Consider the following 15535-nt stretch of genomic DNA (forward strand, 5'->3'; position numbering starts at 1 on the left):
CAGAGACAGTCTGGCTCCTTTTTGGAGGAGAGGACAAGGGGAGGAGAGGGGAAGGATGGAGGAGAGGAGACGGGAAAGGAGGGGAGGACAGAATAGGCAGGGGGGATAGAAGAGGAGAGGGGAGGATAGAAGATGAGAGGGGAGGAGAGGAGGGGCAGATAGAATAGGAGAATAGGGGAGGATAAATGAGGCGGGGATAGAAGAGGGGACGATAGAAGAGAGGAGGGGAGGGGACGATAGAAGAGGAGAGGGGAGGGGAGGATAGAAGAGGAGAGGGGAGGTTAGAAGATGAGAGGGGAGGAGAGGAAGGGCGGATAGAAAAGGAGAATAGAATAGGAGGGGAGGATAAATGAGGCGGGGCTAGAGGAAGGGAGGATAGAAGAGGAGGGGGAGGGGAGGATAGAAGAGGAGGGGAGGGGAGGATAGAAGAGGAGAGGGGAGGGGAGGATAGAAGAGGAGAGGGGAGGGAAGGATAGAAGAGGAGAGGGGAGGGGAGGATAGAAGAGGAGAGGGGAGGGGAGGGGAGGATAGAAGAGGAGAGGGGAGGGGAGGGGAGGATAGAAGAGGAGAGGGGGGGAGGGGAGGATAGAAGAGGAGAGGGAAGGGGAGGATAGAAGAGGAGATGGGAGGGGAGGATAGAAGAGGAGATGGGAGGGGAGGATAGAAGAGGAGATGGGAGGGGAGGATAGGAGAGGAGAGGGGAGGATAGAAGAGGAGAGGGGAGGATAGAAGAGGGGGAGGGGAGGGGAGGATAGAAGAGGGGAGGGGAGGATAGAAGAGGAGAGGAGAGGGGAGGAGAGGAGGGGAGGATAGAAGAGGAGAGGAGGGGAGGGGAGGATAGAAGAGGAGAGGAGGGTAGAAGAGGAGGGGAGGTTAGAAGTGGAGGGGAGGATAGAAGTGGAGGGAGGATAGAAGTGGAGGGGAGGTTAGAAGAGGAGAGGGGAGGTTAGAAGAGGGGAGGTTAGAAGAGAAGAGGGGAGGTTAGAAGAGGAGAGGGGAGGATAGAAGAGGAGAGGGGAGGATAGATGAGGAGAGGGAGGTTAGAAGAGGGGAGGTTAGAAGTGGAGGGGAGGATAGAAGTGGAGGGGAGGATAGAAGTGGAGGGGAGGTGAGGAGAGGGGGAGGATAGAAGCGGAGGGGGAGGATAGAAGCGGAGGGGGAGGATAGAAGAGGAGGGGGAGGATAGAAGAGGAGAGGGGAGGATAGAAGCGGAGAGGGGAGGATAGAAGCGGAGAGGGGAGGATAGAAGCGGAGAGGGGAGGATAGAAGCGGAGGGGGAGGTTAGAAGAGGAGGGGGAGGTTAGAAGAGGAGGGGGAGGATAGAAGCGGAGAGGGGAGGATAGAAGCGGGGAGGGGAGGATAGAAGCGGGGAGGGGAGGATAGAAGAGGGAGGGGAGGTTAGAAGAGGAGGGGAGGTTAGAAGAGGGGAGGATAGAAGCGGAGGGGGATAGAAGCGGAGGGGGAGGTTAGAAGCGGAGAGGGGAGGTTAGAAGAGGAGAGGGGAGGATAGAAGCGGAGGGGGAGATTAGAAGAGGAGGGGAGGATAGAAGAGGCGAGGAGAGGGGAGGATAGAAGAGGCGAGGAGAGGGGAGGATAGAAGAGGCGAGGAGAGGGGAGGATAGAAGAGGAGAGAAGGAGAGGGGAAGATAGAAGTGGAGAGGGGAGGATAGAAGTGGAGGGGAGGTTAGAAGAAGAGGGGAGGATAGAAGAGGAGAGAAGAAGAGGTTAGAAGAGGAGAGAAGAAGAGGGGAGGAGAGGGGAGGTTAGAAGAGGAAAGGGGAGGATAGAAGAGGAGAGGGGAGGATAGAAGAGGAGAGGGGAGGATAGAAGAGGAGAGGGGAGGATAGAAGAGGAGAGGGGAGGAGAGGGGAGGTTAGAAGACGAGGGGAGGATAGAAGAGGATAGAAGACGAGGGGAGGATAGAAGAGGATAGAAGACGAGGGGAGGATAGAAGAGGAGAGAAGACGAGGGGAGGATAGAAGAGGAGAGAAGACGAGGGGAGGTTAGAAGAGGAGAGGGGAGGTTAGAAGAGGAGAGGGGAGGTTAGAAGAGGAGAGGGGAGGTTAGAAGAGGGGAGGTTAGAAGAGAAGAGGGGAGGTTAGAAGAGGAGAGGGGAGGATAGAAGAGGAGAGGGGAGGATAGAAGCGGAGGGGAGGATAGAAGCGGATGGGGGAGGATAGAAGCGGTGGGGAGGTTAGAAGAGGAGGGGAGGTTAGAAGAGGAGGGGAGGTTAGAAGAGGAGAGAAGAAGAGGGGAGGATAGAAGAGGAGAGAAGAAGAGGGGAGGATAGAAGAGAAGAGGGGGAGAGGAGAGGAGAGGAGGTGAAAAGAGTAGAGAGTCAGAAGTGAGGGAAGGAGAACTCTCCATACCTGGGGCTTCCAGAGGCCAGAAGACAGTAGTAAAAGAGCCCCTCGTCTGTTCTGAAGTACTGAAAAGTAGAGGAAATCCTTCACTAAACATAATGTCCTTTTCCCCCTGATCTGCACCTAGCTGCATTCCAGCCTGCCTGGAGTCTGTAGCCTTTTCCTTCTAAGCCTTATAACAGTGGGATCAGAGGGAACACACAGTCCTACAGTCTAGACAAGGACCTAGTCAGTGTGTTCTGGGGGCCGCTGGTCTGGTCCAAATGACACCCTATTCCCTATATAGTGCACTACTTTTGACCAGGGCCATTTGGGATGCAACCCTGTGCTGGACTGGGTGACTGGCATGAGCCTGGCCAAGTATGTAGTATTTAGGGGCTCCCGAGTGGCGCAGCGGTCTAAGGCAATTCATCGCAGTGCAAGAGGCGTCACTACAGACATTGGTTTGATCCAGGGCTGTATCATATATATATATATATATGCCATATGCCATCCAAAGCGACTTACAGTCATGTGTGCATACATTCTACGTATGGGTGGTCCCGGGGATCGAACCCACTACCCTGGCGTTACAAACGCCATGCTCTACCAACTGAGCTACAGAAGGACCACAACCGTCCATGATCGGGAGTTCCATGATCGGGAGTTCCATAGGTTGGTGCACAATTGGCCCAGCGTTGTCCGGGTTAGAGGAGGGTTTGGCCAGGGTAGGCCGTCATTGTAAATAAGAATTTGTTCTTAACTGACTTGTCTAGTTAAATAAATGAAAATAAATGTAGTCTGCTCTGCAAGCAGTGAGGGAGGGATGGATGGATGGATGGAGAGAGAGGGGGAGGTGTTGGAGCCAGGCCAAAACAATGAGCCATTCCTGGGCCAGCCTGTGTACGTGTCTGCTTCCAAAGAAACACTGCAGGAGTGTTTACCTAACCATGCTAGTCTGAAGCTAGTCCACTAGCTCATCTCTAGACCAAATCACAAGCTAAACAACACTGATAGCAAACTACAAGGGAGTGACTGACTGACTATCTAGCTGACTGACAATCTAGGTGACTGACTATCTAGCTGACTGACTAACTAGCTGACTGACTGACTGACTAACTAGCTGACTGACTGACTAACTAGCTGACTGACTGACTGACTGACTAACTAGCTGACTGACTATCTAGCTGACTGACTATCTAGGTGACTGACTATCTAGCTGACTGACTAACTAGCTGACTGACTGATTAACTAGCTGACTGACTGACTAACTAGCTGACTGACTGACTAACTAGCTGACTGACTGACTAACTAGCTGACTGACTGACTAACTAGCTGACTGACTGACTAACTAGCTGACTGACTGACTGACTGACTGACTGACTAGCTGACTGACTAACTGACTAACTAGCTGACTGACTGACTAACTAGCTGACTGACTGACTAACTAGCTGACTGACTGACTAACTAGCTGACTGACTGACTAACTAGCTACTGACTGACTGACTGACTGACTAACTAGCTGACTGACTAACTGACTAACTAGCTGACTGACTGACTAACTAGCTGACTGACTGACTAACTAGCTGACTGACTGACTAACTAGCTGACTGACTGACTAACTATCTAGGTGACTGACTATCTAGCTGACTGACTGACTAACTAGCTGACTGACTGACTAACTAGCTGACTGACTGACTAACTAGCTGACTGACTAACTAGCTGACTGTCTGACTGACTGACTGACTAACTAGCTGACTGACTGACTAACTAGCTGACTGACTGACTAACTAGCTGACTGACTATCTAGGTGACTGACTATCTAGGTGACTGACTATCTAGCTGACTGACTGACTAACTAGCTGACTGACTGACTGACTAACTAGCTGACTGACTGACTGTATAACTAGCTGACTGACTGACTAACTAGCTGACTGACTGACTAACTATCTAGGTGACTGACTAACTATCTAGGTGACTGACTGACTATCTAGGTGACTGACTGACTAACTAGCTGACTGACTGACTAACTAGCTGACTGACTGACTAACTAACTGGGTGACTGACTATCTAGCTGACTGACTAACTAGCTGACTGACTGACTAACTAGCTGACTGACTGACTGACTGACTGACTGACTGACTGACTAACTAGCTGACTGACTGACTGAAACTAGCTGACTGACTGACTAACTAGCTGACTGACTGACTAACTAGCTAGGTGACTGACTATCTAGCTGACTGACTATCTAGCTGACTGACTTTCTAGCTGACTGACTAACTAGCTGACTGACTGACTAACTAGCTGACTGACTGACTAACTAGCTGACTGACTGACCTGACTAACTAGCTGACTGTCTGACTGACTAACTAGCTGACTGACTGACTACCTGACTGACTAACTAGCTGACTGGTTGACTGACTAACTAGCTGACTGACTAACTAGCTGACTGACTAACTGTCTGACTGACAAACTAGCTAACTGACTAGCTGACTGGCTGACTGACTGACTGACTGGCTGACTGACTGACTAACTAGCTGGATGACTGACTAGCTGACTGACTAACTAGCTGACTGCCTGACTGACTGCCTGACTTACTGACTGCCTGACTGGCTTGCTGACTGTCTGACTGACAAATGTTCTAGCTGACTGACTTGCTGACTGACTGACTGACTAACTAGCTGACTGACTGACTAACTAGCTGACTGACTAACTGACTGACTGACTAACTAGCTGACTGACTGACTGTCTAACTAGCTGACTGACTGACTAACTAGCTGACTGACTGACTAACTATCTAGGTGACTGACTGACTATCTAGGTGACTGACTATCTAGGTGACTGACTGACTAACTAGCTGACTGACTGACAAACTAACTGGGTGACTGACTATCTAGCTGACTGACTAACTAGCTGACTGACTGACTAACTAGCTGACTGACTGACTGACTAACTAGCTGACTGACTGACTGACTAACTAGCTGACTGACTGACTAACTAGCTGACTGACTGACTAACTAGCTAGGTGACTGACTATCTAGCTGACTGACTATCTAGCTGACTGACTAACTAGCTGACTGACTGACTAACTAGCTGACTGACTGACTAACTAGCTGACTGACTGACCTGACTAACTAGCTGACTGTCTGACTGACTATCTAGCTGACTGACTTTCTAGCTGACTGACTAACTAGCTGACTGACTGACTAACTAGCTGACTGACTGACTAACTAGCTGACTGACTGACCTGACTAACTAGCTGACTGTCTGACTGACTAACTAGCTGACTGACTGACTACCTGACTGACTAACTAGCTGACTGGTTGACTGACTAACTAGCTGACTGACTAACTAGCTGACTGACTAACTGTCTGACTGACAAACTAGCTGACTGACTAGCTGACTGGCTGACTGACTGACTGGCTGACTGACTGACTAACTAGCTGGATGACTGACTAGCTGACTGACTAACTAGCTGACTGACTGCCTGACTGACTGCCTGACTTACTGCCTGACTGACTGCCTGACTGGCTTGCTGACTGTCTGACTGACAAATGTTCTAGCTGACTGACTTACTGACTAACTAACTAGCTGACTGACTGGCTGGATGGCTGGCTGACTGACTGACTAGCTTACTGACTGACTGACTGACTAACTAGCTGACTGACCTGAATGACTGACTGACTAATTAACTAGCTGACTGCCTGACTGGCTAACTAGGTGACTGGTTGACTGACTAACTAGCTGACTAACTAACTAGGTGACTGGTTGACTGACTAACTAGCTGACTAGCTGACTGCCTGACTGGCTAACTAACTGACTGACTGACTGACTGACTAGCTGACTACCTGACTGACGAGCTGACTGGTTGACTGACTAACTAGCTGACTAACTAACTAGCTGTCTGACTAGCTGACTGACAAACCATCTGACTGACTGACTGCCTGACAGACTAGCTGACTGACTGACTGACTAGCTGGCTGCCTGACTAACTAGCTGACTGACTGACTAGCTGGCTGGCTGCCTGACTGACTGGCTTGCTGACTGTCTGACTGACAAATGTTCTAGCTGACTGACTGACTGACTGGCTGGCTGACTAACTAGCTGACTGGCTGGCTGACTGACTGACTAACGAGCTGACTGACTAACTAGCTGACTGACTAATTGGCTGACTGACTGACTAACGAGCTGACTGACTAGCTGACTGACTAACTAGCTGACTGACTGGCTGGCTGACCCGAATGACTGACTGACTAATTAACTAACTGACTAATTGGCTGACTGACTGACTAACGAGCTGACTGACTAGCTGACTGACTAACTAGCTGACTGACTGGCTGGCTGACCCGAATGACTGACTGACTAATTAACTGACTAATTGGCTGACTGACTGACTAACGAGCTGACTGACTAGCTGACTGACTAACTAGCTGACTGACTGGCTGGCTGACCCGAATGACTGACTGACTAATTAACTAACTGACTAATTGGCTGACTGACTGACTAACGAGCTGATTGACTAGCTGACTGACTAACTAGCTGACTGACTGGCTGGCTGACCCGAATGACTGACTGACTAATTAACTAACTGACTAATTGGCTGACTGACTGACTAACGAGCTGACTGACTAGCTGACTGACTAACTAGCTGACTGACTGGCTGGCTGACCCGAATGACTGACTGACTAATTAACTAACTGACTAATTGGCTGACTGACTGACTAACGAGCTGACTGACTAGCTGACTAACTAACGAGCTGACTGACTAGCTGACTAACTAACGAGCTGACTGACTAGCTGACTAACTAACGAGCTGACTGACTAGCTGACTAACTAACGAGCTGACTGACTGGCTGGCTGACCCGAATGACTGACTGACTAATTAACTAACTGACTAATTGGCTGACTGACTGACTAACGAGCTGACTGACTAGCTGACTAACTAACGAGCTGACTGACTAGCTGACTAACTAACGAGCTGACTGACTAGCTGACTAACTAACTAGCTGCTGTTAATGTATTTGGTAGAGACCGTCAGCTGGCTAGACCACAGTAATACAGCACTGTCTGTTGATACAGTATCGTATGACCACACAAGCCAGGGTCCATAGATCATTATGCCAGGCTGCCTGAGCTACAGACCAATACTACCCAGAGAGTGGACACAATGAAGGCTAATATGAATGGCCGGGAATGGGCCTGTCATGCCAAATAATGTCCCCACTTTTTGTTGGCGTGACAGGCCCTTCACTGACCACAGCATAATGGGGATTACTATGTGTCTCTCACCAGAGTGTGATTAGTGTGTGACCCAAACATCACCCTGTGACCTGGCTGGTGGGATATGATGAAATAGCACTGTATTATTCATGCTTCCAGTCCTGGCTGCTGCTGGTCTGGGTAAGGTTTGGCTTGAACCTTTGGTTTGGTTTGGCTGGGCTGTTGGTGGGAGAGAAGAGATGGTATACTCTCTGACTGGACTGGGCAGGGATTGGTAAGGTAAGGTAGGGCAGGACAGAGAGGATGCTCAGGACAGAGAGGATGCTCAGGACAGAGAGGATGCTCAGGACAGAGAGGATGCTCAGGACAGAGAGGATGCTCAGGACAGAGAGGATGCTCAGGACAGAGAGGATGCTCAGGACAGAGAGGATGCTCAGGACAGAGAGGATGCTCTCTGACTGGACTGGGCAGGGATTGGTAAGGTAAGGTAGGGCAGGACAGAGAGGATGCTCTCTGACTGGACTGGGCAGGGATTGGTAGGGTAGGGTAGGGCAGGGCAGAGAGGATACTCTGACTGGGTAGGGGTTGGTAGGGTAGGGAGGGAGGGCAGGCAGGCAGGCAGTGTTTTAAAAACTGCATCCTCCTCAGCCAGGTCTGGTAATTAGAACTAAAGCTAGTCTGTAACAGAAACCACTCAGGTCGTTCGTTAACAAGCGTTCTCTTTCACCTGAGGCGTTAGATTGACGTCACCTGAAATCAACGATGGGGTGTAGATTTCAAGGATGTGGAGGTGTGGGACAGCTAGGTGTCGCTACTAGAACCAGATTACGAGCTGAATGGCTCGTGGTTCAAATGGGTTCCACACCTACAGGAGCCCACACTCACACACTGGCTGGTCACCACCACTTGTGGTTTTCAATGGTTACTTCTCAAATGGAACTCTATTCCATATAGGCCCTGGCCAAAAGTAGTGCACTATATAGGGAATAGGGCCCTGGCCAAAAGTAGTGCACTATATAGGGAATAGGGCCCTGGCCAAAAGTAGTGCACTATATAGGGAATAGGGTGCCATTTGAGACGCTGACCCATTCAGATCAATGGAGGGTTGATGACAGGTTACGGGGCCTGTTTGAAAGGTCAGAGGTCACCTCTCAGAGTGACACCTCTTACCAAACGTACCTGTACAAGTACCTTTACCTCAGCAACTAGACAGTCAGCTACAGATGGCATGACATCAGATGGAATGGGTTTTATCTGGTTGCTTTGTAGCTAGTTCCTGTCCTATCACCAACCAGTGTTGTCATATGTCAGTTAAACCTGGGAGTTATAGACAATGAATCTTAACATTTCTATGGTCACATATGCTGATCCAGAGTCAAGACCAGACCTCTTCTCGACTCAGACCAAGACCACTAGGTTAAGACTCCATCTCTGGGCTTGTCCTGTCCATAGATCCCCTTTATCTTAAAATGTTCTTCTTTTATCTTCTCTGTGTCTGTCTACAGAAGTTCCCGGAGCTGAAGTTCAAGTATGTAGAGGAGGATCAACCTGAAGACTTCTTCATCCCGTACGTGTGGTCCCTGGTCTTTAACTCTGGAGTGGGTCTTCACTGGAGCACTACAAACATACAACTCTTCAGCATGGACTCTGCCTGAGGGGAGGTTCACGTTGAGGGGGGGGGGGTTCACGTTGAGGGGGTTTCACGCTGGGGGGGTTCACGCTGAGAGGGTTTCACGCTGAGGGGGGGTTTCACGCTGAGAGGGTGTTGATGCTGAGGGTTCACATTTGTGTGTGTGTGTGTGTGTGTGTGTGTGTGTGTGTGTGTACCCTACTTTGGAAGTGCCTCTACCCCCACAGACAAATCCGTCTTACAGGGAAATCCCTGTATGTTGGACAGGACATCTGATGTTACCTGTCCTGCTCTTCTGATGTTACCTGTCCTGCTCTTCTCTTCTTCTCTCCTGTGCTTCCACAGCCTGGTTATGTATCTAGGTACACCATTGTTTTGATGGTGAGCTCAGTGTTGGGTCTGTCTTCACATGGTTCAGCTCCACACCTCAACAGCAGCACTGAATATAAGGGATGATACTCTTGACAGAGACACGCTACAGTTTTGATCCATCAGATTCTAGAACTGTTTTTCCTCCCCTCCAATTGCTTTGCGGTTTATTTGGGTTAGATTAAAGTGATCTAGTTATGGTTTAAGGTTGAAAAAAGTTCAGAGAGAATTTAGAACGGGTCACCTGAGGACAGGTCAGTTGATGACAGTTGGTGACAGCCTAAATGATACTTGTCTCTGTAGCCTGGTCCCAGATCTGATCGTAAACTGATTCTGGGACCAGGCTTTTGTCTCACTGTCCTCACTCCAGTCTTTACTACAGGAATCAGTTACTTCAATAGGTTTAAACAGGGGTTTGTGTTTTTCATCAGTTCTCATTTTTCACAGTCAGTTGACCCAATGTTCTTTTGTGCACAATCATGTTTGTTTATTTGTTAATTTGCATGTTTTATTTGATTCATTTTTTTATTAATGTATTTATTTTCATATCTGGATTTGGATATTTGCCCCCAACAAAACATAAACAACAGCACCAACATGATAAATAAATGTTTGTTTTTTTACACTCTATCTTATTTAGTGGAAGTTATGTAGTTGTCTTAATGTCAATGTAGAACGACAACAACAGCTGACAGTTTTGGAAATTCAAAGTTGAATTTAGGAAGCATAATTATTATCTATAGAAAAATAACTAAACCGTATAGGCTAACTGTCATGTTTATTTAGTCTCAAAGGGCACCCTATTCTCTATATAGTGCACTATTTTTGACCAGAGCCCTATGCACCCTAGTCAGAAATAATGCACTATATCGGGAATAGTGTGCCATTTGCGATGAAAGCCCGATCTTGTACAGGTCAGAGAACGCATATATATTATTTTATAGACAAATACAAACGCATGTTTGTTACTTTTGACAAACGTTCAACCATATCAATCTGAAGGGAAGATGTTCCCTATGGGTATCCCAAATGGCACCCTATTCCCTATATAGTGCACTACTATGGCCTATAGGACTCTAGTCAAAAGTAGTGAACTATTTATGCAATAGAGTGCAATTTGGGATGCTTACAAGGTCACTTTGAATATTTTCTGTTCTGCATAAACTGACAAATGTAGAATATATTTATGTATGCATCAACATGACATGGAAAATAAAACATGATTGAAAGACAACTGCGTTTGAGTGTTTGTGTGGTTGACCTCTCCTTTCTGAAGTGTGCACTCATTCACTACTACACGTACATTTCAAACTATTGGATTGGCGAAGGCATGGACTAGAGGGAGTTTTCATATACCGGTCATTCCCTTTCAAGTCCTAGAAGGGAGGTGGAGAAGTGCACACTTCGGGAGAAAGGAGGGACTATTGGGATACACTCATAGATTTCCTCTCTCCTTGTGTTATCTAAGTAACGAGTCTTCTCTGTAGTGAATGAGTGAGTGAAGTGTTTGAGAAGCACTCTTCTTGAAAGCGTTATCTTTGATTTATTTTGCGGTTGTTATGACAGAGGTTTTTAGCTGATGAAGAATGAATTAAAACATAAATCCTGCTGTTTCCATACAAGTCAGTGATTCTGGAACGTTCACTCAGGTAAAGACAATTTCTTATGACCTCTTACAATCACCTCCCCTTCACCCATACTCTCTACTTCAAATGAAACGGTTCTCTTTCCCTGTCTGCAAACTGACGCAAATCAATCAATAAAAACCTGTTTGTAAAATGGATGCACGATTTTCCTTTACTTCTCAGAAAAATATGGATTTGTACACATGTATCTGTGTTTTTCCTCTTGCAATGACGACAGAGTGAAGTGGAAGCATGAAACCTTTTAGGTTGCTGGAGTTAACAGGATACTGTTTGTATTTGTGCTATTGAGGGGAATGTCCTCCTTTCCCCTCTAGTCTTTTGATTTAATGGCTGAAAACACATTTTCCTTTCTCAAGAGCAATAATAATTGAAGTAATTACATTTGGGGGGAAAATGACCAATTTGACAGGTACGAACAGTGATGTAACATTTCAACTCCATTTCTGAGTTGGTTGCTGCAAAGCTTGCTAGAAGCGTTAGGTACAGTGCTTTCTGAAAGAATTCAGACCCCCTGACTTTTCCACATTTTGTTACGTTAAAGCCTTATTCTAAAATGGATTAAATGAATTGTTTTCCTTATTTAGCAACACACTATACCCCATAATGACAAAGCGAAAACAGGTTTTTAGACATTTTGCAAATGTATTAAAAATAAACGGAAATGCCTTATTTACTCAAGTATTCAGAACCTTTGCTATAAGACTCTAAATTGATCTCAGGTGAATACTGTTTCCATTGATCATCCTTGAGATGTTTCTACAAATTCATTGGAGTCCACTTGTGGAAAATTCAATTGATTGGAGTCCACTTGTGGTAAATTCAATTGATTGGGCAAAAACCAAACCGTGAGGTTGACAAAATTGTCCGTAGAGCTCAGAGACAAGAGTGTGTCAAGAAACAGATCTGAGGAAGGGTACCAGAAGTGTTCTGCAGCATTGAAGGTCTCAAACAACACATTGGCCTCCAACATTCTTAAATGGAAGAAGTTTGGAACCACCAAAACTATTCCTAGAGCTCGCCGCCTGGCCAAACTGAGCAATCGGGGGAGACCGGCCTTGGTCAGGGAGGTGACCAAGAAACTGATGGTCACTCTGACAAAGCTCTATAGAGTTCCTCTGTGGAGATGGGAGAGGAAAACCATCTCACATTTACATTACATTTAAGTCATTTAGCAGACGCTCTTATCCAGAGCGACTTACAAATTGGTGCATTCACCTTAACCCACTGTTCTGCAGCACTCCACCAAGTATGCCTTTGTGGTATAGTGGCCAGATGGAAGCCACTCCTCAGTAAAAGGCACATGACAGCCCCTCTTGGAGTTTTCTAAAAGTAAAGACTCAGACAATGATAAACAAGATTCTCTGGTCTGATGAAACCAAGTCTGAACTCTTTGGCCTGAATGCCAAGTGTCACGTCTGGAGGAAACCTGGCACCATCCCTACGGTGAAGCATGGTGGTGGCAGCATCATGCTGTGGGGATGTTTTTCAGCAGCAGGGACTGGGAGACTAGTCGGGATCGAGGGAAAGATGAACAGAGCAACGTACAGAGAGATCCTTGATGAAAACCTGCTCCAGAGCGCTTAGAACCTCAGAATGGGAGTGAAGGTTCACCTTCCAACAGGACAACGACCCTAAGCACACAACCAAGACAACGCAGGAGTGGCTTCGGGACAAGTCTCTGAATGTCCTTGAGTGGCCCAGTCAGAGCCTGGACTTGAACCCGATCGAACATCCCTGGAGAGACTTGAAAATAGCTGTGAAGCAACACTTTCTATCCAACCTGACGGAGCTTGAGAGGATCTGCAGAGAAGAATGGGAGAAACTCCCCAAATAGAGGTGTGCCAAGCTTGTAGCGTCACACCCAAGAAGACTCAAGGCTGTAATCGTTGCCAAAGCTGCTGCAACAAAGTATTGAGTAAAGGGCCTGAATTCTGATGTAAATGTGATATTTCCCGGGTTTCCTTTTTATATGGTGCCTGCCATTTGGGACACTACCCGGTTGACAGCCTTCGACAGGTAGCCTAGTGGTTAGAGCATTGGACCAATAACCAGCAGGTAGCCTAGTGGTTAGAGCGTTGGACTAGTAACCAGCACGTAGCCTAGTGGTTAGAGCGTTGGACTAGTAACTGAAAGGTTGCTATATCGAATCCCAGAGCTGACAAGGTAAAATCTGTCGTTCTGCCCCTGAACAAAGCAGCTAACCCACTGTTCCTAGGCCATCATTGTAAATAAGAATTTGTTCTTAACTGACTTGCCTAGTTAAATAAAGGTTAAATAAAGAAGTATGTCACCGGGGTCTGGTGACCGGTACCATACTACACTGCAGGGATCAGCTTCGTAGTCGCTACACATCAAATGGGAGAAAGACCAAAGTATCTATCTGAACTTGTCCAATTAGAAACACAGGTTTTGTGTAGAAAAAGGTTTACTACAGTATGCACTAATGAATACTTGCCCAGGTTGGGGTGGCAAGTAGCCTAGCGGTTAGAGCGTTTGACTAGTAACCGAAAGGTTGCATGATCAAATCCACAAGCTGGCGAGGTAAACATTTATTGTTCTGCCCCTGAACAAGGCAGTTAACCCACTGTTCCTAGACCAGTTAACCCACTGTTCCTAGACCAGTTAACCCACTGTTCCTAGACCAGTTAACCCACTGTTCCTAGACCAGTTAACCCACTGTTCCTAGACCAGTTAACCCACTGTTCCTAGGCCAGTTAACCCACTGTTCCTAGGCTGTTGTTGAAAATAAGAATTAGTTCTTAACTGACTAGTCTAGTTAAATAAATGTTAAAAAATACATTGCTGTCCATACTCCTTCAACTATTGACTCCCAGAAACCCTGTAACATTAATCTCCACCTTTTTATTTATTCAACCTTTATTTAACTAGGTAAGTCAGTTAAGAACAAATTCTTATTTACGATGACGGTCTACCCCGGCCAAACTGTAACCCAGGCAACACTATGTAGTGCACCATTTCAGATGCAGCCAATGATAAATCAAGATGACCTTTGACTTCCTGTGACCTCATGCAGACAGACATGCTGGGTCTGCAGACTGCTGATCTTGTAGATCATTCACAGTATATCACTCACAGACCGAAAGTTCAAGTGTTGGCTAATGGACAAGGTTCCAACTGGCTTTGCAGTGTTGGTTAATGGACAAAGCTACAACTGGCTTTGCAGTGTTGGTTAATGGACAAGGCTACAACTGGCTTTGCAGTGTTGGTTAATGGACAAGGCTACAACTGGCTTTGCAGTGTTGATTAAAGGACAAGGCTAGGACTGGCTTTGCAGTGTTGGTTAATGGACAAGGCTAGGACTGGCTTTGCAGTGTTGGTTAATGGACAAGGCTACAACTGGCTTTGCAGTGTTGATTAATGGACAAGGCTAGGACTGGCTTTGCAGTGTTGGTTAATGGACAAGGCTAGGACTGGCTTTGCAGTGATGGTTAATGGACAAGGGTTCCAACTGGCTTTGCAGTGTTGGTTAATGGACAAGGTTCCAACTGGCTTTGCAGTGTTGGTTAATGGACAAGGCTACAACTGGCTTTGCAGTGTTGGTTAATGGACAAGGCTAGGACTGGCTTTGCAGTGTTGGATAATGGACAAGGCTACAACTGGCTTTGCAGTGTTGGTTAATGGACAAGGCTAGGACTGGCTTTGCAGTGTTGGATAATGGACAAGGCTACAACTGGCTTTGCAGTGTTGGTTAATGGACAAGGCTACAACTGGCTTTGCAGTGTTGGTTAATGGACAAGGCTAGGACTGGCTTTGCAGTGATGGTTAATGGACAAGGCTACAACTGGCTTTGCAGTGTTGGTTAATGGACAAGGTTCCAACTGGCTTTGCAGTGTTGGCTAATGGATAAGGCTACAACTGGCTTTGCAGTGTTGGTTCATGGACAAGGCTAGGACTGGCTTTGCAGTGTTGGTTAATGGACAAGGCTAGGACTGGCTTTATATATAATAATATATGCCATTTAGCAGACGCTTTTATCCAAAGCGACTTACAGTCATGTGTGCATACATTCTACGTATGGGTGGTCCCGGGGATCGAACCCACTACCCTGGCGTTACAAGCGCCATGCTCTACCAACTGAGCTACAGAGGCTTTGCAGTGTTGGATAATGGACAAGGCTACAACTGGCTTTGCAGTGTTGGTTAATGGACAAGGCTACAACTGGCTTTGCAGTGTTGGTTAATGGACAAGGCTAGGACTGGCTTTGCAGTGTTGGATAATGGACAAGGCTAGGACTGGCTTTGCAGTGTTGGTTAATGGACAAGGCTAGGACTGGCTTTGCAGTGTTGGATAATGGACAAGGCTACAAC

General features: G+C 47.0%; 1 protein-coding gene across 4 annotated transcripts in view; it reads left to right on the plus strand.

Annotated features, from left to right (window-relative positions):
• Positions 1–9229, plus strand: part of dym (dymeclin) — a 209872-nt gene extending 200643 nt beyond the window's left edge. For all 4 annotated transcript variants that reach the window (XM_046305083.1, XM_046305084.1, XM_046305085.1 and 1 more), the window contains exon 17: positions 9068–9229. In XM_046305083.1, coding sequence (XP_046161039.1) covers positions 9068–9217 — 150 coding nt within the window. In that variant the 3' untranslated portion in view covers positions 9218–9229. The remainder of the gene's footprint in view (positions 1–9067) is intronic.
• Positions 9230–15535: the final 6306 nt, after the last annotated feature.

Source organism: Oncorhynchus gorbuscha, linkage group LG16 (assembly GCF_021184085.1).
Source record: "Oncorhynchus gorbuscha isolate QuinsamMale2020 ecotype Even-year linkage group LG16, OgorEven_v1.0, whole genome shotgun sequence".
NCBI lineage: Eukaryota > Metazoa > Chordata > Actinopteri > Salmoniformes > Salmonidae > Oncorhynchus > Oncorhynchus gorbuscha.